At 45.7% G+C, this 22,236-nt stretch overlaps 4 protein-coding genes, 1 non-coding gene and 1 pseudogene across 7 annotated transcripts; 4 read left to right on the forward strand and 2 right to left on the reverse strand.

Moving 5' to 3' along the window:
• The first annotated feature begins 2,470 nt into the window (after window positions 1-2,470).
• Window positions 2,471-5,652, forward strand: LOC133903517 (mitochondrial carnitine/acylcarnitine carrier-like protein; annotated as a pseudogene).
• Window positions 5,653-5,915: 263 nt separating this feature from the next.
• Window positions 5,916-8,586, forward strand: LOC133903516 (mitochondrial carnitine/acylcarnitine carrier-like protein). The gene is made up of 3 exons (XM_062344931.1): window positions 5,916-6,087; window positions 6,822-7,213; window positions 7,885-8,586. Exons 2-3 carry the CDS (start codon window positions 6,822-6,824, stop codon window positions 8,441-8,443), a joined length of 951 nt encoding a protein of 316 aa, XP_062200915.1. The 5' UTR covers window positions 5,916-6,087; the 3' UTR covers window positions 8,444-8,586.
• Window positions 8,587-8,996: 410 nt separating this feature from the next.
• Window positions 8,997-9,085, forward strand: TRNAM-CAU (transfer RNA methionine (anticodon CAU)). Its single transcript is given in 2 exon segments — window positions 8,997-9,034; window positions 9,050-9,085. It is a non-coding gene; the product is annotated as a tRNA-Met (tRNA).
• A 2,537-nt stretch (window positions 9,086-11,622) lies between these two features.
• Window positions 11,623-12,796, reverse strand: LOC133903880 (abscisic acid receptor PYL10-like). Its single transcript, XM_062345354.1, has 2 exons — window positions 12,665-12,796; window positions 11,623-12,535 (listed from the first exon to the last, which is right to left on the reverse strand). The coding sequence occupies exons 1-2, from the start codon at window positions 12,735-12,737 to the stop codon at window positions 11,844-11,846; spliced, it is 765 nt and encodes a 254-aa protein (XP_062201338.1). The 5' UTR covers window positions 12,738-12,796; the 3' UTR covers window positions 11,623-11,843.
• Window positions 12,797-14,308: 1,512 nt separating this feature from the next.
• Window positions 14,309-17,450, forward strand: LOC133903878 (RPM1 interacting protein 13-like). Of its 3 annotated transcripts, none has more exons than XM_062345352.1 (4): window positions 14,309-14,797; window positions 14,897-14,983; window positions 15,580-16,372; window positions 16,642-17,450. In XM_062345352.1, the coding sequence occupies exons 1-3, from the start codon at window positions 14,450-14,452 to the stop codon at window positions 15,709-15,711; spliced, it is 567 nt and encodes a 188-aa protein (XP_062201336.1). In that variant the 5' UTR covers window positions 14,309-14,449; the 3' UTR covers window positions 15,712-16,372; window positions 16,642-17,450. The 3 variants fall into 3 exon arrangements, with proteins under 3 accessions (XP_062201336.1, XP_062201337.1, XP_062201335.1); XM_062345353.1 differs by lacking the exon at window positions 16,642-17,450 and adding an exon at window positions 15,094-15,245 and having other exon boundaries at window positions 15,580-15,698; XM_062345351.1 differs by lacking the exons at window positions 14,309-14,797; window positions 14,897-14,983 and having other exon boundaries at window positions 15,736-16,372.
• Window positions 17,451-17,958: 508 nt separating this feature from the next.
• On the reverse strand, window positions 17,959-20,269 carry LOC133903977 (uncharacterized protein At2g38710-like). The gene is made up of 5 exons (XM_062345477.1): window positions 19,971-20,269; window positions 19,171-19,290; window positions 18,898-19,012; window positions 18,681-18,774; window positions 17,959-18,429 (listed from the first exon to the last, which is right to left on the reverse strand). The coding sequence occupies exons 1-5, from the start codon at window positions 20,072-20,074 to the stop codon at window positions 18,209-18,211; spliced, it is 654 nt and encodes a 217-aa protein (XP_062201461.1). The 5' UTR covers window positions 20,075-20,269; the 3' UTR covers window positions 17,959-18,208.
• Window positions 20,270-22,236: the final 1,967 nt, after the last annotated feature.

The raw sequence follows: 22,236 nt of genomic DNA on the forward strand, positions 1-22,236 counted from the left end.
TGTAGTACTAAACTAAATTGGGGTTGCTGAAATTGGATGGGGTCGCTAAATTGGATCTGTTGTGTCTTTAAACTTGTGCTCTAATCACAGGAAACTGTGGTTGCTGGGATGAATAAACTGTAATTGTGCTCCTGTTTGCACTGATCGGTTATACTGCTTGTTCAATGTTACTCCTATTTCTAAAAGATTGCCATGTTGAACATGTATAGGATTGTGACTAGATCCTTGTAGCAGCTCATTCTTTAGTGCCAAATGCCGTTATGTGAACCTGTAGCGCTAAAGGGGGTCGCCGAAATTCCCAACATTTTGGGCCGGAGTTGGCGTATAACATATCATCCATCGCCTATGCTTCTGATGTCATAGTTGCAGACATTATATCGATAACTGTATTTGAACTCTGTTTGTTGGTATATACTACAGGTTAGTGGAACTTGGATTTGAGAATACTAGCGTATCAATCCGTGCTACTGCACATACTAGAAATTTAGCTTACGGCTGAATTGTAGATATTTGTGTTAATAATGGTTGTATGCTAAGATACATCAACTATTTATATTTAAATGTTAGAATGTAAAATATAAATGTAATTTTTATTTATAATATTGGAATCATGTTTATTATTTGTGAATAGATCTAATTTATAATTTTCATTTTGTGTATTATGCAAATTGATTTTTATTTGTTTCTTGATTTTTTGAAATTATTATTATTTTTAATGTCATCACCGTATCTCATATTATTTTTTGGAAATATATTATAAATTCTTTGATATTATTTTTGTGTGATAATCCGTAATATAACTGTGTTCCGTTGTTTTAATTTTTTAATGTTTGATTATAATTGATTTGGAAAAGTGTGTTGATTGTTAACGTAGCTAAGTTGGAGTTTGCTAATATAAATTTTGTTGGACAAATGATATCTGTAACAAAAAATAGAAGGAAATGCAAGGCAAGAAGTAGTTTTGGGGTTGAAGTCTATGATTTGTTTTTTAATCTTTTATATTGTTTCGTCTAGTTGTTGATCTATGGTTACAGTTAGTCAATCAATTAATTTGACGGTTAGATGTTTTGCTTTTTTATGAAAATTTCTAAGATTTTTTTAAGATTAACGTGGAGCATCAAAAGTAGTCTCTAATTAGTAAATATAAGATGCTGCTGCAATTTGCAGCAAAGAGGCTATGTGAATCTGCAGCCTGTAGCATTGAGCTACGCATGCTTAGCTTATGATTTCTTCTGTTCGGTGGCTTTAATTGTGCGGTGGTGTGTGACTTGGATTACACCAAACTTGTATGCTTTGCCATGTAGGTCATATTTTCCGTGTAAAGTTTGCTTTGCCATTTGGTTCCAGTTGATATTTGCATAAAACTAAAGCTGATGTGATGCCTAGTGTCTTGGTTTCGGTTAGGAGGCTGCCAGTGGCACGGCAGTTTAGCTGGGAGTCTTTAGAACTGCAAGGCTCTGAATCCAGTAGGTTTTCCTGATCGAGCGCCCATCACTTGCACAGCGATGCAGATGCAGGAGTCCCTTCGTTGGTGCGGCAATGCCAGGGGAGACGTTGGTTGGCCCCCACTGCTTAGCGACCAAAAGACAAGCTCCCTTTGTTCGCTTCGAGTACTTAGTAAGTAGTACATGGAAAGAGACCAGATTCCCGTCGGCATCCACCAAACCCCGTCTCGGCCCGCCGTCGTATCGGATCTTTGGGTGCCGGTGCGTGCACAATGAGGCCATCTCCAACGGAGTCTCCAAATTTGAAGATTCTAGTGCTACAGTGTTTTGCGGTATACTGTAGCACTAGAAATCCATCTCCATCAGATTCTCTATCCAGTGATACAGTACTGCTACAGTGTTAGAGATAGGGGATGCTGTAATAGTGATAGGGGATGCTGTAATAGTATTTTGAGGATGAAGATTTGAGGTAGCTGTTGGAGATGGTCTGACAATGGGTAGGTGCTGGTTGCGTGCAGCAGCCGCAGCTGCCTACTACTCCGCCTCGACGGGTTCGGGTCTGATTGATGGGCTGTATCAACGTTTCGTATTACTGATCAGGCCTTTACCAGTCTGGGTAGGTGGGACGCGTTTTTCGAAATACACAGCCATATGAGTGTAGATAAATAGTATCGTGCCAGTATTTACTGTAGTAATTTATTGTAGCAAAATATTGTAGTATTTTTACTGTTTATAGAAATACCGTAGCAAATAATCTAGTACGTCCGTTCCAAATCTAATAGTTCATAAACGCTAATGTCACAGTACTGTTCATCCTGAAGTAAAATCAGAAGTTAGGTGCATATAAGATAAAATTGGTTTGTTTGGTTAGCTGTATATAGTGAAATAGATTCAATAAAAAGTTGTTTAATGTATATATCATATAATAAATTTAAAAAATAGTTGAAAAATAATTTAATTGATTGGTTGTACAAGGAGAAGGTGGAGTAACCTTCTATTAGATACTTTCACTATCTCTCAAACAAACATTATCTATACATACATGCCCTGTCTCGGTCTCGGGTCGACCCAACCCGAGCGGGCATCCTCCTCCTGATTCGCAGCCGATTCGATCAGTAAGCAACCGCGATTCGAATCGAATCCGGCAAGAGTCTCAAGCGGAAGCGGCGACGAGGCGGCGCCCAAGGTAATCCCTACTCCGATCCCTCCCGGCGCTCCTCCTCTCTCCCCTCGCATTGCCCCCCGTCGGAGCGCTTCGCCTCTGTCGTCTAGTCCGCTTCGCGATCCGTCCCCGCCGTCTGCGCAAGCCTCTCCTCTTGACCGGATTTCCCTGTCTGCGCCATCTCTTCGCTACTGAGCGAGTTTGTGCGTGTTGCGCTGCTACTGTCTCACCGTTGTTTCAGTTTGCAACATCGGTCGAGAGGGGCCTCGTCGATTCATTGCGCCGTGCCGTAGCAGCCTTGGAATTCGGTGCCATCGATCCCGATCCGGTTGGAGTATCAATCAGCCCAACTTTAGCTGTAGTACCATCCGCGTCAGAATCGCCACTCGACTCGTCCTCTAGTTCCATTTTTAGTGTGTGGTTGCAATCATGGTCTCACGAGCGGTAAGGCAAGATGCCAGTTGAACGCACTGCACATGAACAAACTCGGATCTCGACTCCAGAGCTTTTTTCGCTTTTGTACTCAAGTTAGGAGTGCCTCAAGAGTCCTTCTGCCAGGTGTTTCACCCACCGATATCTTTCACTTTTCTTCAGAAAAAAGTATCTAGGTTCTACTCCTGTTCTGCAAAAAGGTTTAATTATGCCATTGTGTAGCTAAATTTGTTTGGCATATCAGATTTTACTTCACCTTTGATGGCGCAGCTCATTCTGAATTTTGATCCAGACAACCAGGTGTTCTCATGGAACATCAAACCCTGAATCTCTGCTTACATTCAGCTAAAAGTGCCATTTGTATTGTTTGTCATGCTATTATTGGTGAATGGTACTGAATTGGATTGTATGCACTGCATTTAGCCGAAGATGGGGGACGTTGCGAAGGACTTGACGGCTGGGACCGTGGGAGGCGCTGCCAACCTGATCGTCGGCCACCCATTCGACACCATCAAGGTGAAGCTCCAGAGCCAGCCCACCCCTGCCCCAGGCCAGCTCCCCAAGTACGCCGGTGCCATCGATGCTGTCAAGCAGACGGTTGCGGCTGAAGGTCCTAGGGGCTTGTACAAGGGGATGGGGGCGCCTCTCGCCACCGTTGCGGCCTTCAACGCTGTCTTGTTCAGTGTAAGGGGGCAGATGGAGGCGCTCCTGAGATCAGAACCCGGTGCGCCGCTGACGGTGAAGCAGCAGGTTGTCGCGGGCGCTGGTGCTGGAGTCGCAGTCTCGTTCTTGGCGTGTCCAACAGAACTGATCAAGTGCAGGTCAGTGGCACAACACCAATTTTCATTTCTCCAGTCTGTACTTGAATGGTTGGTTCTAGTGATTGCATTGTTCAGTGGGTGGGTTTTGTGTGTTAAATTGGAATCTATGTCGTGAAATGAACTTTCCTGCAGATATTAGGCATAATTTATGTCAGATACTACATTGCCATGCATTCCTGTGTTTCTCATTTCATCCCACTTGCATCATTCATAATCATGCCTGGTTGCATCAGCATAAGTGTCTTCATTAAGAAGTGCTATAGTTTCTAACGAAAGGTCATAAAATTGGACAGCTGAAACTCATTTGTCTCACTACAAATAAGGGCACACTTAGCCATGTCTTTTCTGCGCTTATGTTTTTCGGTTTGGTGAGTGCAACGAGCTGATCAAATGCAGGTCAGTGGCGCCTTTCATTTCAACATCCTTTACTTGAATGGTTGGATGGTTTGATCTAGTGACTGCAATGTTCATGTTAAATTGGAACCTATGTGGTTAGTCCTGATATTTTTCCGTCTATGAAAGGCACTTCCCTGCAGATGTCAGGCATCATACATGTCAGATACTAAATTGCCATGCACTCCAGTGTTTCTGAGTTGAGCTTGTTTGAATGATATCATGTCTAGCTGGATTAGCATAAGCGTATACCATTTATGCGATAGTGGTCATCTCACTTGCATCATATCATGCCTCAGTGGATTAGCATAAGCGTATACCATTTATGCAATAGTGGTCATCTCACTTGCATCATGTCATGCCTACGTGGATTAGCATAAGCGTCCGCCATTTAAGTAATGTTGTAGTGCTCTAATCCAAACGCCATAAAATTGGACAGCTGAAAAACTCATTTGTGCCAGTACAAAACGAGTTGGCCATATCTTTTATGTGCTTGTGTTTTTCAGTTTGCAAATGAAGTTCTTTTAAGTCAGGCTCATGTAGAATATATGGTGATTCAAACTACACTCAGTGGCTGTGCTGCCACCTGTCTTGCATTTTATCTTTCCTGAAAACTTTTCAAGAAAGAGAGTTCAAGGCAATAACTTAAAACTTTTGACCATACCATTTTAGTGCTTCTAAACTATTTTCCCCTCTTGCAGGTTGCAAGCCCAGAGTTCCTTAGCCGAGGCAGCCGCTGCTTCTACCCAAAGGCCCGATAGATGTGGCGAAGCACGTCGTCCGGGACGCCGGCACTAAAGGTCTCTTCAAGGGCCTCGTCCCGACGATGGGCCGTGAGGTTCCCGGCAACGCGGTGATGTTCGGCGTGTACGAAGCCACCAAGCAGTACCTCGCCGGCGGCCAGGACACATCGAACCTCGGCAGGGGCTCCCAAATCCTGGCCGGAGGGCTCGCCGGGGCAGCGTTCTGGCTGTCGGTGTACCCGACCGACGTGGTGAAGAGCGTGATCCAGGTGGACGACTACAAGAAACCGAGGTACTCAGGATCCCTCGACGCGTTGAGGAAGATCGTGGCGGCCGATGGTGTGAAGGGCTTGTACAAGGGGTTCGGACCTGCCATGGCGCGCAGCGTCCCGGCCAATGCCGCGACGTTCGTGGCCTACGAGATAACGAGGTCGGCTCTAGGTTGATTGCTGATGGTTCCAGTGCCATTGCCGTTGCCAGTTCTTCTCCTATCACGGCTGGAGCAACAGCTTGCCGAGCGATTCAGAATGGAGCAATGGCAACAATTCTTTTTCAGAACCTTTTTGGCTGAAAGCTGCAATACCCGTGCTTGGGGAAAAAAATCATGTTTTGCAGCAACGAAGATATTTTTTAATAAGAAAGCTTGATGATGCCCACCCTGTGAATGTGTGGAGTGACGCTGATGGAGTGGTAATGTCGTAATGGTTGGCCTGGAGTGGATTGGCCATCCGACGGTGATCCGGTGGCGTGGGAGTGGTGGTGCTGTGATGGTGAGATGGTGGCCTGGTGGCCTTTCCTTTGATTTGGTTTTGTTGGGTTGTGGCGTTTGGTGGTGAGTGGCCCTCGTCACCCTTTGCCCCATCGGCCTTGCCCCCTCTTCTTCGCTTCTTGGCCTCAATTTTATTCCCTGCTCGATTGTTTTTGTTTCTTTTCCTAGTGGCATATGTGCGCTGTATTTTGGTAGTCCAAGTTGCCGCTTGGGTTGCTGTGGAGGAGCGTGCTGAGTCGTTGGCTGAGGAGGAGGAGAAGGAGAAGGTGGCCGTACCTGGCCTTCACCTCCACCGCAAAGCTCTGCTCCTCGCCTAACCCAAGTATGAATCCCTTGCCAGTTACCTTATTCTTGTCAGATCAGTGAGTGTATTTTTGGTTGGGTATGGCCATTGGTAGAAGAGCTGTCCATCCTAAATTTAGAATTTCGACGACCTGATTGGGCTACGGTTCTGCAGATTTATCGGATGATAGCCTAATCATCCCAATTGATTTTCTTTGCATAATCTCGTAAAACCATCGTCTGTCCTCGTTCTCCTCAGGCCTACCAGACCTGACGTGCCTCCCTCTTGAAGCTCAAAATCTAGAGATGGCTGTTCTTGCTGAAATGGTCCGCCGGGTAGTGGGACGTACTGTGCAGTGCTGCAGTTACAATGCCGTGAAATGTGTCTTCCCTGTTATTGGGACAAACTTGTCTCCCTAATCCCATAGATGCTCCTACAAGAAAGCCTGTTCTGGTGTCATGCCGTCTAGGTTCATAAACTATCTTACAAAGAGAGGTTCAGCTGTTGGTAGGTTCAGGCAAAAGAAGACAGAGTTCATCCTGGTCACAAAATGTGAAAATGTTATGCTCCTAGAAGCAGTTGTAAATGTGCATTTTTCTCATTTCTTCAGCTGTCTTATGTGTTTACTGAACCTAAATACATGGAACAAAGAATACGATTAAGATGAAGAATACTAGAATAGTGGCGCACTGAAGAAATTAATGAAAGTGAGTAGAAACTGACATTCAGATACGCAGTCAGCAACCAACTGAACTTGCAAGCGTGCATGGCAGATGGGTGACGTGGCCAAGGACCTGACGGCCGGCACGGTGGGTGGCGCGGCGCAGCTGGTGGTGGGCCACCCGTTCGACACCATCAAGGTGAAGCTCCAGAGCCAGCCTACGCCGCCGCCCGGCCAGCCGCCCCGCTACGCCGGCGCCGTCGACGCCGTCAAGCAGACGCTGGCCGCCGAGGGGCCCCGGGGCCTGTACAAGGGCATGGGCGCGCCCCTCGCCACCGTCGCCGCATTCAACGCCGTCCTCTTCACCGTCAGGGGACAGATGGAGGCCGTGCTGCGGTCCGAGCCCGGCTTGCCGCTCACCGTCGGCCAGCAGGTCGTTGCAGGCGCCGGCGCCGGGGTCGCCGTCTCGTTCCTGGCCTGTCCCACCGAACTCATCAAGTGCAGGTCAGTAGTGGCACTGTGCTGTTTATTTCATTCTGAAGACAAATGTTTCATCAGTTCATTCTGTAGCGTCATAATCTGAATGCAGGTGTATCAAGTAGTATTTAGCAACCAACATGCATAATGTGATAATGTCATATGGAAATGTTAATCATTATGTTTGCAAGCACCATCTTCCTATAGCTTGTTGTTGGTCTAGTGAAGTAGCTAAAATATTTTGGTTCCATTCTTCCATTCAAGCAATGCATGACTTTTCATTGTACTGCTCAACAGCGCTAGTACTCTGATGTATCACTGAGATGTGCTCTTGCAAATATGCAAGCATTCCCACTCAGTTATGCTATTTTTTGTTAATTGCATTCTTGTTTTTATCAGAATTTTCGGCAATGCCAGAACAGAATAAATCTGTTTCACGGCGGCAAAAAGGATGTGATCATATACGCTGTTCAGCTATCATCAAAACACTTGGGTGTACTGTGACTCGTAGACTATCAAGTTTCACAATCGCGTACCAAATTTTCAATCTGCTGTACCATACATCAGAATCCAGAAGGCACAACCTCTTGCTGCTCCTTTTGCCACTTGTTTGGCAAGTGACGATACAGAAACATATATGAGTTGCAATCTTGCAGATGAAGCAGAGCACTGATCCTTGAATGTTCATGTCCTGTCAGGTTGCAAGCCCAGAGCGCCTTGGCGACCGCTGCCCCTGCTCCGGCCGCCGCTGCCGCCGGTGCAGGAGGCGCTGCTGCTGCCACCGTCGCCGCCCCTGCCGCGGCAGTGAAGTATGGCGGCCCGATCGACGTCGCGAAGCACGTGCTTAAATCGGAAGGCGGCACGCGCGGCCTCTTCAAGGGTCTCGTCCCGACGCTGGGGCGCGAGGTCCCCGGCAACGCCATCATGTTCGGCGTGTACGAGGCGATCAAGCAGCTCATCGCCGGCGGGCAGGACACCTCCCAGCTCGGCCGTGGCTCGCTGATCGTGGCCGGCGGCCTCGCCGGCGCCTCCTTCTGGGGCACCGTGTACCCGACCGACGTCGTCAAGAGCGTGCTCCAGGTGGACGACTACAAGAACCCCAAGTACTCCGGGTCCATGGACGCATTCAAGAAGATCCTCGCCGCCGACGGCGTGAAGGGCCTGTACAAGGGATTCGGCCCCGCCATGGGGCGCAGCGTCCCGGCGAACGCTGCATGCTTCTTGGCGTACGAGGTGACCAGGTCCGCGCTAGGGTGATCGCTTGGTAGCTTGCTTGGACCGTTTCAGTTCGTTCTGATTTTTCTTCCCCGCTTCATATCCATGTCCTGACGACGACGACGACGATCATGCCAACAGTTAAATTCTGTAAAAGAAAGTTTCTATATGAAATTTGCATTGTATTTGCTTGGAGCTTTGCTGACGCTGGCTCAAGGCTGCCATGAGCTCAATGAAGCAGACAAGGCCTTGCTTGCTGATGCCCGCATTTGGCGCCATTGCGACTTTGCGCTGCAGTAATGGTGTACAGTACTGTCCTAAAATTTAGGCGCTGATGGTACTGAAGTCACGGTTGCAGTTTCAACTGTTGTTGAAATTCTGATGCTGAGTTGACATTCAGAAAAACGAAAAACATTAAAAAAAAACTGATGGTGACTTCATGGTTTCAGTTTCAACCGCTGCTGAATTCTGATGCTGTTCGGACTTCGGAGACCTTTTTGTTTACGAATCGTGGACATGGTAACAATCTCTTGCTATCTTGGCTTCGTAAAGGACCTCAGGCTTAAATTCAGAAATTATGCACCCTCTCAACAGCGGGGTGGTGGCGCAGTTGGCTAGCGCGTAGGTCTCATAGCTAAAACGTGAGTGATCCTGAGGTCGAGAGTTCGAGCCTCTCTCACCCCATATTTTTTCTTTGCTTCACTATTTTGTTTGAAAGCTGCTGAAATGAACACGCATGATCAATAGCTGGTCATCAGAAAATATTTTTGCCTTAGCTAGTATGAAAAAAATATTTTTCCTTCATGTCATTTGATGATCACTACCTCTAGCTGGCCATCAGGCAAGGGTGTAATGGTGGTTTTTTTAAGAAAATTTACACATTTCGATCGTACGTACAGCAGGGTTGAGTTGAGTGTGAGTCGTGTGTGACATGATATCCTGACCTGACCAGCTGCGGCCCACTAGAAGAGAGTAAGAGTTCTTTTCTTGCTTTGATATATATAATAGGGGTCAGTGCATGGTTCCAAAATAAGAATGAGGATTGAATATCGAGCCCTAGCGCATTCTTCGAATATCGTGAATATCGATTAAAATTCAAATTCCTTCAGTTTTCGCCGGTATTCGGAATGCGGTGGTGCTCGCATCGGTCAGCATAGACATGGCACTGTATTTCGGCCAGACACTGACCCAGGGTTCGCAAATGCAACGATATATTCGACTTCTTGAGAGTGCAACTGCCTCCCCAGACTTTTAATTCCTCTCTCATCATCTCCAACGGCACGGCAGCCACCAGTAAGTACTTGCTGTAAAAAATGCCGTCCCCGTTCCTTCCTCTCGCCCCGCGTTATTTAACCGCTTTGCCATTTGAATTGCACATTTGAGTTCCACTTTGGAGACGAAATTAAAATTGAGACTACCTTAACAGTAATAGGGTAATTTTATGAGTCGAATAAAACTGGTATTGAAATTCAAGCTGAAGAAGACTCGAGCATTGGTCCTAGGAGTTTTACTTTGACGAAGATCTCTGTCAAGGAATTTGCAGCATTTCGTGCGACTTAGTCCAGCAATGAGAGTTCGTTCGTTTGACCCGGCAAACAATGTGGCGCATCGCTTTCAGGCTTGGTTTACATGAGCCGGGATCTCTCCGTTCGTTCGTTTGCAATGAGAGTTCGTAGCCAACTGGAGCCCTGAATGCCGGGTTTGTTGTTGCTGCGGTGCAGTCCCTCTCAGGGACAACTGGTTTTCAGTTTTCATGAACACATAAGCATGTGCACCGCTGCCAATTATGCAGGGATATGTGTTCTTCATCAGCTTTCAGTTGTGGCTGAAAAAACATAAGGAATCCGAGTAAGGTGGCGATGGAATTGGGGATGAAAGATGGCCAAAAGGAAAGGTCACTGATTAATAATCTTTTACCGATGCTGAATTGCTGATGAAGCGAAGGGCCTAAGCTTTCTGGTCGCTTGAGGCAAGAAATTGCTCCCCGAATCTCTTGATTTTTCACTTGTGGCAAGGACCTCTGATGTGGAATTGTGTGGCGAAATAGAAAAGGAGATCTCTGATGTGGAATTGTGTGGCGAAATAGAAAAGGAAATGATCATTGGTCTTGCGGGCATCTTACTTGCTTCCCCCCCCCCCCCCCTTCCCTGTCTGAATCTTCAGGCACTTTTCGAAGGCCCGGCGGCGACATTCCGAATGCATGATTTTTTAAGAAACATTTCAATTTCCGCAAGAATCAGAAAAACAATCATGTCGTTCAAACGGGGCCGGAAAAAATGTAGGTATGAATACTTTTGTGATCACTAGAATTACAAAAATTGTATATACATGCTGTTGTCCATGACCCAGTGGCCAGTAAGTCCATAACCATGCACAGCTGAAGCGAAGTACAACAAATATTGTATATACATGCTGGACATACATTCACCACATTGCGGTGATCTGATACAACAACAAAAAATGCGTGGGAACTGCAAGTAATGGTGATATCTATCCCATAAAAAACAAAGCAAGCGTTGCCGTAACATATTTGACGCTTGTTCCAAAACAATGATCTTGGAGAGAGAGTACACTGTACACGTAGCAGAAAATGTGGCAAGAAGAGACAAAAACACCCTGTTAGTGCTACTAAATCAGCATCTCAAGACAAACAAATATAGTACTAGTGCAATTTAAGGTATCAATGACACTTGCTATATATATTTCCTAATGTATTGTGCTATGCAGCAGCTACTAGAAATTTACTCAAATATATACTTCAGAGTACTCCAAGGCAGAGCAGCTGCAGCTCCAAGATGCATGCACAAAATACACTGCCAGGCTACCAGCCCATCTTGATTCTTGCCAGAAAAGAATTTGGACACTGATGGTTCCTGTATTCCAGAAGAATCCAACAAATTTTTTTGCAACCACAACACCTAACCATGCATAACCATCGTTACTCAACAACTGCTAAGATATCAAGGGAACCAAAGAATGGACAGAATTGATCAGTGATTCAATCAATAACAGGCTACTCTTGCATTGTAGGGCAACTCCGAATCTAGGAGGCCAGCCTCCATGTATCAGGATCAAACTATGCATGGATCACATGTATGAAGATAGCCACATGCAATGCAATACAATGCAACGCGGAGATGAGAAGCAGCAATTCCTAAGGAACCATTCCAATCGCATAAAGTTGAAATTAACCAAATTCCGGAAGAGGTAAAGAAAGCCAAGAAGAACGGAAGGAATCCAGCAATAGAAGCAAAAGAAGAAGAAAAGGAGTTTATTACAGGTAGCACCCTTGAAATGAGACCTAATTTCAACCTGACCGCTCCTTGTCCCGTCCAAGTTCATCCATGGTCAGATTCAATTCAGGTAAACCCCTCCCAAAGAAGCGAAATTACAGAGACGCCCAAAACTTGCTGTTGCTTTCTTCCCCTTGCCCATTTTGGGGCTACTCGGCCGGCGCAGGCGGAGGCAACTGTGGGACGGAGTTGGAGGTGGTGGTGGCGGCGGCGGCGGCGGCGGCCTCGGCGACGGACTTGAGCTTCTGGAGGTTGAGCCTGACGACGGTGTCGGCGAAGAGGCGGGTGTCGTCCTCGGTGTTGCCGTCGGGGACGTCGACGACGTAGGACTCGAGCACGACGGTGCAGATCCCGGGGCCTGCGAGCTCGGAGACGGTGGTGACGGAGCGGTAGTTGCGGAGGCGGTGCTCGCCGCCGGTGATGGAGAAGCCGAAGACCCGGCCCGCGTCGTCGAGGAGATCGAGGCGCTCGGTGCTGGTGCTGGCGGGGAGGCCGGAGATGACGCTGACCTCGCGGAGGCGGCCGGGGCGGAGGACGTCGCCGGCGTCGGGGTCCGGGCGGAGCGCGCAGCTGCGGATGAAGTGCTTGTACACCTGCGGGCAGTCGAACCGACGGACGACGGCCCAGACGGCGGCCGGCGGCGCGTGGATGCGCTGAGCCAGCAGCGAGGAGCATTGGCCCGGCCCCACGGCGTAGCGGTGGTGCACGTCCACCGTCAGCCTCAGCTGCTCGTACTCCGCCGCCGTCAGACCCAGCCCGGCCGGCACCTCCCCGTCCGCCCCTGCACCCTGATGCTCCATCGCCGCGGCAAAAGCTTCCGCCTTGGGCTCGATTGGATTCGCTGAGGTGATTTCGGAAGGGGAAGGGAAGGGAAGGGGAGCTAGTGAGCTGGAGCGCGAGTATATTTAATGGAGCGGAGTGGAGTGGAGAGAGAGAGGGAGGAGGGCGAGATGGGATTTGGGCTTTCTACCTCGTTGCCTCGACGCCCCTGCTCCCTCTTTCCCATTTCTTCTCCTCTCCACTCCGGGTCTTTGCTTTGCCATTTTTACAGTAGAATTCTCTCTTCTTCTTTCTTTTTTGCATTTTATGCGTATTGCTGTTTCTCCTTTTGGACTTTGGAGGCTTCCCCTTTTGAGGTGGCTGCCTTCTTCTATAGGGGTGGGTTGTTTCTTAATTTAAATTGCTAGGAAAGCTAGCGGGTTTGTTAAATCCTTTTAGCCGTAAAGATTGTGATTTGTCTGCCGTAAGGGTCACCATGAGCCAGCCGTTAAAAGATAACTATTAGTCACGATTTTCGTCAGATTTTTCTTTATCATCGTTAGCTTAGGAGGAAAAGAGAGGCGGTAGTCGTTTTAGCCATAACTGTTAAGAATTGGTATTGAATGAGTAGTAGTCACAATTACCATCGTAACCTCTCGAGGAGTACAATATAAAGTTCAGGTGCTTGAAACTAGACCTAGGCTATCGGGGAGATCACCCTTCAGAGATAAAAAAAAATGCTATAAAATAGAAACAGGGAAAAAGGACTAGAAAAAAATTAAATAGATGACAATCATGTCAGCCAACTTGACAACATGATGCTTATACTTTTAATTTTCTTTTCTCGCATCACTACCGCACTTATTTGGTAGTAATATCAAAAGCGACATTTTCTTTTCTAGAGAAAACGTGTTTCACTTTGGGAGTAATGACATTTTCTTCTCTATAGAAAACGAGTTTGAGACACAGTTCAGTAAAGCAGCAATTGCTGTATTTCCCCTTCTCTTGGATATCTGAAGTGGCAATACATAAATAAAACGAACGATTATATGCATTGCAGTGCATGGAAATGGCTGCAGGATTTAATCGGGTGAAGGATATGCTGCATCTGCGTCTGATCTGCGTTGTAGCTGAGCCTGTCTGAGCAGCAGGAGTAGCTGCCTGCTGTTGTGTCTGTCATCTCATCTGATACGGTTCCCCATATCCTCCTGGGCCAGAGGAGCCAACCTGAGCTCACCTTGCATTGCAGCCTGCAGGCTTGCAGTCGAATACCAGGGGCCGCCTTTCCCTCTGTTTTCTTTCTTCTTTGCCCATGCATCAGCATCCATCTCTTCACTCCTCCTTTCCTTGCTTCTCTTTGCTTCTCTTTGCCCATGAGAAATAGTGATGTGATAACTTAGTTGAAGAAAAGTTTGGTTTTATGAAATGAAAACATAAAAGTGTAGTTTTGTGATGTTTCCTTTCTCTTTTTCTACCTATCAAATGCAAAGGCAGAGCTCATGCCACACACTCTCTCTCTCTAAAAACATCAATATTAGAAGTAACCAAAGTTTGCATATTAAATCAACGCAACATTGCCATATTTTAGCTACCAAAAGGAATCCCGCTGCACTTTTTCCGAGTTGGTAGGTTATCAAATACTAGATATCCATGAGATTACTTTTATCAGAGCTGAGCATATATTTTATTACTGGAGCTAATCCTAGCTATCTGTCTCTAAGCTCAAAGAGCTGAGTGGCCTTTGGAAGACTCCTATTCATACTATTTTTTCAAACGGTCACCTAAAATTATTAAATTTGGAAGTTTAAAATATACTTGAGCTGCGCCTTCCAAATCCAAAGCGGGGTAACACATGGGTCCCACATGTCAGAAAGATCACTCGTCAGGGCCACGCGCCAGTTCGAAGCCCAAAACCCCTCCTCTCTCCCTCCTCATCGATCCAACGTTCCCCACCCGATCGCAACCGCCGCCTAGGGTTTCGATCCGAGCCCTCCTCATGGCCAGGGGCAAGCGGTCGGCACCCGCGCCAGCGGCCCCGGTGGCGAAGGCCAAGAAGCCGCCGCCAGCTCCAGTGGCTCCGGCGAATACGGCCGCGGCGGCGAATGTGATCGAAATCCCGTCGTCCCCTGACCCCTCTGTCGGCGGCAGCGCGAAGAAGGCGCGGAAGAGGTCCGCGCCGCTCGACCTCGACGACGAGATCGAGATGTGGACCCCGCGGGAGAAGCGGCGCCTCGACGAGGACTGCCAAATCCTCGCCACCGACCCGATCGCCGCCGCGGAGGTGGCCCCAGCCACCCCCGCCGCCGCAAGTGACGACGTCGCGGTCGTCGCCGAGCGGGGCAAGGTACGAGCGCGACGAAAACACGGGCTGGTTTGTTTGTGTGTGCGACGAAAACGCGAGTGGCCGATCTGAAATGTGGGATCTTTTGGTGTGGTATTGCAGGTGGCGTGCAGAGATTACCCCCATCCGAGGTCCGCTTGCGCCAAGCACCCGTTTAACATCACGCCTCATGAGCGCCACTGTGGAAAGGTACTGTCGCGCATTTCTCCTGCGTGTTGGAGAAAAAATAATAATTTAGAGTTTCATTGCTGCTTAGGCTTATCAGATTGCCACCAAATTGTGTCTATCTTATGCTTCAGTGTTTCTACTTTGTATGCGACATCGCTGCCCCATGTGTCTTGGAATGGTGGAAGACTATGAGATCATTCAAGAAAAAAATCAGCGTAAAAAGGCCTATTTAAGGTCACTCCCGACTCATGGGCTGCAGTCGGCCATTTCAGTCACTAGTCAGGTTGTTCTGGTTATTTTGCAGTGACTTATATAGCTGTATAAGATTAGTACTGGAGACAGATCTTGTTGATTGACATGCTGGCAGCACAAATTTGTGTTCGAGTGGAATGGTTGGAGTGACTTATATAGTTGTGTCTTGTTTAACTTGATGTGCTATTATGACAAGTATACCATGCCACTTTAAACGTGTAGCTCTGCTTGCTTTTTAAGTCTCAAAATGCTACTAATAATGAAATTGTTGCTTGCTGCTATTGGACACTGCACAATGTTAGAGTTGCATTACTGCTATCAGTTACTATCAGGTTGCCATTAAATCTTTTCATCTTGTGCTGCAGTGTTTCTGCTATGTGTGCGACATCGCTGCCCCGTGTGTGTCTTGGAAGGGTACTGGAGGGCACTGCCACGCTTCTGACAAGGACCAAAGGTGGAAGATTAAGAGATTGTCAAGGCAGAAGCAACAAAAGTAGGGCCTAGTTGAGGCCACTCATGACTCTAGGTCTGGCAATCGGTCATTTTGCAATCGCTCGTCGCATTGTTCTGATGGGCCTAGTTATCTTGCAGTAACTTGTACATGGTTAGTAGTATTGGCGATAGATCTTGTTCCAATGCTTGGTGCATATGTGCGCCACTTTTCGCAAACTGAAAGTTTATATATCGATCTTCCTATCGAATAGTATCGATCCTATTCCATCTAATTTCAGCATATTTGCAATAGATAGTTGGTTTACTCTAACCCCTTGGGATCTTCTAATTCGTTCAGATTTTGCAATGCCCATAATCGTTTTAAATGACTTGAATTTATGAGTATCCGTATGCCCCTTCGTTTCTCACGTGAGGCTCCTCGTTGCCTGGTATGCCCCTTCCAATTCTGCAACCTGTTTTATTGGAGAAATAAATCAGTTTTGCTGCCCTCTGCTTATATAAACGGGCATGCTGTGTGGTAATCTTCACTTCAAAGTGGAGAAAGGGTAAGGTTTCTCAGGGAAAATGGTGAAGATAGTGGAGGTTGACGAACAGCCTGATGCTGAACGTGATGGCGAGTGCTACGAGATAGACATCGAACAGTTCTCTAAGAAGGTGAATCTCAAGGAAACCGATGATGTGATTGTCGTTGCAGCAAAAGGCAAGGTTAGTCCTTTCACTCCTTTGCTCCTTTCCTTTTCCATTAATTTGTCAAGAGGTTAAAATTTGTGCTACAACTATATTTATTAATATAAGATACGGCCTTCCCTTTGAAATTTATATTGCTTTATTTTGTTAGCTTTCTAACTTCATATCAACTGATGGTACTTGTGTAAGAAATTTCAAAGCCGATATCCAAGGGATTTTTCATACCAAAAAATCATCTGTGATCCAACTATAAACCACCACAATATCTTTCCTGTCATGACCTGTAGATGGTTAAAGTGGAAGTGGAACAGCCGGAGGACTTGGCAGAAACATCGGATGGCTATGACAGTGAAGCTGACTGCTTGTGCATTCTCAGCTCTGGTGTTACTCATGAGAACCGGCATGAATTTGCCACTGGTGACAGCATGGATAATCCTTATAAGATCGAAGAAGATGAGCCGACTCTCCTTCAGACGGGGATTGACGAGGACAGGTTTGCGCTCGTCAAGTCGTCTGCCAAGTTTGGAGCTGATGATCGCAAGAGCGGCAAATTTATCCAAGGAGACAAAGATGAGCGCCGCAGTGACACCACTCAAGTTACTCCTGACAAGATTGTGGTGAAGAGCCAACCTGATGACCACGAAGGCATCGAAGGTGTTGACGATGATGCGAATGACCACTGCCTTGTGATGAATTTGGGGATTAGAGCTTATGATCACAACGGTGGCCGATTCTTCCACGGAGACAAAGATGAGCGTCGGTGCGACACTGTCGTCGTTATTTCTGACAAGGTGGTGGTGAAGCTGAGCGAACCTGTTGACGGCAATAGTGTTGAAGGATGTGAAGAAGGTACGTACGACCACTGCCTTGAGATGGCCCGTGAGCGAAGGGTGTTTGATGAGGAAGATGACGAGGACGTCGTTGTAGTCGAGAGAGAGGCCCTGTGAGCGGGATGAACTCTTGCATGAATTCTACTAAATCAACTATGTATTCAGTAGTATTAAGCATGACTGCTATATGAAAAACGATGTGTGAAACTAACCTATGTTCGAGAGCGTACCAACGCAAGAGATAATATAGTTTCTTGTGGCTTGAATTGTTTGATTTTTGATGATTTTGACTACACACAGGGCATAAATAAATCTCTGATATCTACTGCGTGACGATGACTACATAGGTGGCACTGAGAGATTTTCCCCACCCAAGGCACTTGTGTGGAAATCTCCCCTTCGATACGACTCCTCATGAGAGCCGTTGCAGCAAGGTAATCTGACCAGTCATTTCATGGCTCTTTTCCAACATCTCTTTTGCAATTACCTATAATCTTTTTCGGTGTAACACATCGGTTCTGCACGATGCAGTGCTATTGTTCTTTGTGCGAGGTGCCTGCTTCCAGTTGTTTAAAGTGGGAAGGAACAGGAGGGCACTGCCACGCTACCACTCAAAATTCATCATCGATCACTTGGTCACGCTCGGACTAATATACATAACCAGACTGTAAGTTTCTACCGTATCTTGTTCTGAATATATTCTATATGACATACTTGCAAGATCAGATAAAAGCTTAAGTAGAGACACTAGGATCACTGGGGTTACTACATATGTAGAGGAATGACCGTTTTGAATCGATTGATTTCACCAGATAACACATAAGTTTTTAAGATACATAAGCATCATTCATCCCAGGAAGACATAATTTTGGGGACCTAATAGCATGGCGTCCCCCTTTCCTTGGAACGAGATGATGCCAGACCAATGAGCTGTGAGGGGTGGGAACCCTTCAAACAAATTGTAACCCCAATTGCTCCCAGATAAATTATAAATGATTCTTTTAGCTTTTGCAATAAGGATAAATCAATGGCCTGGCTTGAAGCCGTTAACTACAGGCACCCCGTTGATTGCAGGGGCTGCACCTCTATTCTTCTTGACGTATGCAACATATTCACCGTAGTGCATGGTGTACAGGGTGCTCTGGTAGCGGGTGACACAGATTTTCTTCCTCAAGGGCTCGGTGATGGCACCATTGTAACCCGCCTTCCTCATGAGCGAGTCAATAGTCTCTGTGTGTGTCCATCCTGCCAAAGATCAAGCCTTAAGTTATATAATACAGATTGGAATGTATTTGATGAAATGCCTTTTTATTTAATCTTCATTGCTCATTAGAATGTATTTCAGTCATGGATTTGGAAGATGGTGAAATATCTTATGTGCTTAACAAATTTCAACGGGTTTCAACTTCTGATTGTCCCCTGTAACAGTTTTAGAAACTAGAGAATTTTAAACATGAAAAAGACATGCATTAAATAGATGAAAATATAACATTAACCTTCCTGGCCAGCAACCTCAGGTAAATAGGTTGCACTGCGTCTTATATTATAGTCTGGATCTGTAAATTCAATAATTAAACCATGCTTCCCAACCTGCATTCAAAGGAATACCAAATTGACTTTGATGTAAAAGTTGCTGAAACAATAAATACCAAATGACGAGCGAGAAGGACATCTGAACATGCTGAAAGGAAAAACTAAACAGTGTGTAGTTACCTCCCAATCGAGGTAGTTCTGTGCGGTTTCGTAATCAATCAGTACAGATACGGTACACTCCAAGGATGGCAGTTCTTTCGACTGCATTGGGGGAAAACGCCGGTCCCTCAGGGCACTGCAAGAGGATACTAGGCTTACTATATATGCAACATAATTCAATACATGCTGCATAGTTGCCTTTGTACTTATTATAGCTAATGTCCTCCAATTTTCTAGTGAGCAGACATTTCAGCAAGAAAATTAAGAGAATTTCAATGCTCAAACAATAGTTACCTAGTTAGTGCGTAGTCCTTAAAGCCACTGACAATCTGACGGGGCTCCAAGGTTCCTATGCATCCCCGGAGGCGTGGTTCTGAACCATTGGTAGCCTTCTTCCAGGTCACAAACAACGGGCTGAAGTTACAAAATTGGCACCAATGAGTTGAGACATTGTTTGCAAGAACAACAATACCTATCGAAAAAACAATATAGAAAAAGCTAGAAAAATTTAATATGGGGTAGTACATGGTTACAACGGAACCCGAATGAACATTTTGTGAATAATAGACTAGGAATGAAGGAACGTTCATTAGATGGCCTAATCAAACAAACAAAGGCATCCTAATCTTCCTAAGCACCCCAAAAAGAGGAATGCATCAGGATCCTTAAAATATCATACTCCTACTTAGATTATGAACAGCGTCCCCAAGATAATCTCTGCAACGGCAGTGAGATTTCTTGACCTCCCCTGCTCTCGGATAGAAAATCACATGAACAAGTGACAGGCGAAGCATTTAGCCATGCAAACGTGGCTGATTTTTTGTCATTCAACGAAAACTAGTACAACATGTACTCGCGAAAGGATCAGACGGCACAGTCTCCCGAACCTAACAAGCGATCAATCCAATCGGATAGCAAATCGAATCCAACGAAACCCGGGCCGAACCAAATCTACCCGCGGCGAACGCGAAAGCCTCCGCCTTTGCCCAAATCTACCACGAATTGACCCAAAACCACACCGAAATCGCCGTAAAAACTCCTCCTTTCGGCGTGAGGCTGGGCCGGTAGGACGATCGCGGAGGCAGGGGGCTTACTGGTTGCCGTCCTCGAAGGCGGGCGGCGGCGGCTGGTCGCCGCTGTAGTGGGCGACGAGGGTGTCGAAGCAGTAGACCGCCATTTCTTCCGAGGCCACCACCATCCTGCAGGTCGACGGGGAAGTCCGACTTCCGCGGCGGCCGCCTCGGGAGTCGGGATGAGACGGTGGGGGTTGGGGGAGGTCGGAGAAAGGAGGAAGCGAGCGATGTGTCGTCTGTTTTTGTTTGGGAGGAGTCTCTCTCTCCTCTCGGCGTGAGCAAAAGCTTTCTTAAATCTTTTCTTTTTCGGATTATTACAAGATGATACAATCTATCACACGACTACAAATATTCCCGTTGAAAGCACCTGCGTACGTAAATGGACACTAGGATTTAAACGCCGATGTGTGGAGTTGCGCTGAGAGTTGAATCGTATCGTATGTGTTCCTCCCCAAATTTGTGAACAGCCAAAGAAGTTCAATATAGTCTCAAGTACTAGCAAGTTTATGGAGTAATCATGTTCCTAACCTCAAGTAGCAAGTTACAGGCTGTTGTGGCTAACTTCATGCCATGTCCTGTCGTTTTTGCAGTGCCCTAAATTTAGATGGTACTGTATCAGCTCGATCGTCTCCTTCATTTTGTAGCTGCTTTACTGAAATTGAAATTTACTTTCAGCTGCATCAGCGCGTGTACAATGGGTGCTTAGGGAAAAAAATCGGATTTTTTTCCTCAACTGCAGTAGCACAATGCTTAAATGTAGAGTAAGATGTTTACTTAAGTACCGCTATTTATATTAGTGTTAACGAGATAATTAATCATATTTAAGAACATGTAGTTTTTATTTATATTAGAAATTATAACTTTTAAGTACTTGTTGTTCTTATTTGTATTAAAAATTATAATTTTTATATACATACTTAACACACTCTTTTATGAAGCATCTATCTAGAAGCACCTAATATTGTTCACACACTTATAGCGCAAATACATCGTTACACGGAGATTTAGCCGTTATTAGTCCCGATTGCTATGTTTTCTTCTGCCCCGCTTGCCAAAATGTTTTCTTCAGTCTTTTAGATAGTATTTTCTTCAGTCCGCTGGATAGAGTTTTCTTCAGTCTTTTAGATAGAATCTGAGTCCGATGCATCACCAAACGCACCTGAATTCGACACGTCAATGATTCGTGCAGTATAATAATTCATACACGATCGGACCAATAGGACGTCTAATGGTTTGATTTTGTGTCCTGTATGCGAGAGAAGGCGATTCCCTTGGTAAGGTAAGGAACCTTTGGTCCCATCTCCCATGTCGACGCTGAGACGGGTGTAGAATATCAGCACATTTCCCTTTCACTCTCTTCCAACTTTGTTGCTTTCCATCGATAATGGAAGAGTTTGATCATGACATTTTTGCGTAGCTTTTCGGCTCTCTTCGATTCTTCAGCCTCTTCTCCTCGCTCTTCGGTGTCAAGCCTGCGTATGCTGCAAGCAGCATCTGATTGTAGTTTGAAGACCAAAAACAAAGTTAAGAGTGAGCATAGTAGAACAAGTACAGAGAGGGATAAGAAGATAATTGCTGCTTTAGGTGGACCAACTCTTGACTGGTGCGCAAGATATTATAGCAGCCCTACCTTTCGAACATGAAAGCGATGTTTGCCCCGTCAAAAATAGTCAACTTGTATTTAGTAGTAGCACTTGATAGCAATATATATAGAGAGAGTACATTAGCTGAGTACATGATAAGGATTATAGTAACATATACGTAAGTGATGAGGACTATATATTTCTAACAATTTCTCAAATACAAGGCGTATGTAATAGCGTTACATTTGAAAAAAGATGACACTAAGTAATAAACTTAGACTAATACATCAAAAAGCTATCTCTTCAAAACCGCAGTAGAGTATTGTTATGTAATCTTGTCAAATCAAACTGAAGAAGTGCAAAACGAAGCAGACGAGTTGAATCGTGATGATGACAACAAAAAAAATGTCATTGGTCAAGAATTGCAAACTAAGCAATGACGAGTAGCAAGATAATAAATAAAGTTGTCACTAAAACTACGAAAAAACCTAAATAGCACAGTTGCATCAATAAAGATGGGGAAAAAATTAGCTAAACAAGAGACAAATATTTAACTAACCATAAAAGAAATCAACTGATTAATTGGCGAAGGAATATGTAGACTCGCACGGTATATATGAGCTAAAAAAAATTGAAACTTAGATAGACACCACGGTAAAAATAAAGACTAAAACTAGACACGACGATAGAATAACTCTAATACG

The sequence above is a fragment of the Phragmites australis genome, chromosome 21 (genome assembly GCF_958298935.1).
Source record: "Phragmites australis chromosome 21, lpPhrAust1.1, whole genome shotgun sequence".
NCBI lineage: Eukaryota > Viridiplantae > Streptophyta > Magnoliopsida > Poales > Poaceae > Phragmites > Phragmites australis.

What these genes read in the sequence shown, in the direction of transcription:
- LOC133903878 (XM_062345351.1), top strand. Translation starts at nt 16,232, where the DNA reads ATGGTGAAGATAGTGGAGGTTGACGAACAGCCTGATGCTGAACGTGAT. An exon ending in TCGTTGCAGCAAAAGGCAAG is followed by an intron (nt 16,373 to 16,641) that starts GTTAGTCCTTTC and finishes CATGACCTGTAG; the next exon opens with ATGGTTAAAGTGGAAGTGGA.
- LOC133903977 (XM_062345477.1), bottom strand. Translation starts at nt 20,074, where the DNA reads ATGGTGGTGGCCTCGGAAGAAATGGCGGTCTACTGCTTCGACACCCTC. An exon ending in AAGGACTACGCACTAACTAG is followed by an intron (nt 19,013 to 19,170) that starts GTAACTATTGTT and finishes ATCCTCTTGCAG; the next exon opens with TGCCCTGAGGGACCGGCGTT. An exon ending in TGAGGTTGCTGGCCAGGAAG is followed by an intron (nt 18,430 to 18,680) that starts GTTAATGTTATA and finishes GATCTTTGGCAG; the next exon opens with GATGGACACACACAGAGACT.
- LOC133903880 (XM_062345354.1), bottom strand. Translation starts at nt 12,737, where the DNA reads ATGGCAAAGCAAAGACCCGGAGTGGAGAGGAGAAGAAATGGGAAAGAG. An exon ending in AGGGGCGTCGAGGCAACGAG is followed by an intron (nt 12,536 to 12,664) that starts GTAGAAAGCCCA and finishes AAATCACCTCAG; the next exon opens with CGAATCCAATCGAGCCCAAG.
- LOC133903516 (XM_062344931.1), top strand. Translation starts at nt 6,822, where the DNA reads ATGGGTGACGTGGCCAAGGACCTGACGGCCGGCACGGTGGGTGGCGCG. An exon ending in ACCGAACTCATCAAGTGCAG is followed by an intron (nt 7,214 to 7,884) that starts GTCAGTAGTGGC and finishes ATGTCCTGTCAG; the next exon opens with GTTGCAAGCCCAGAGCGCCT.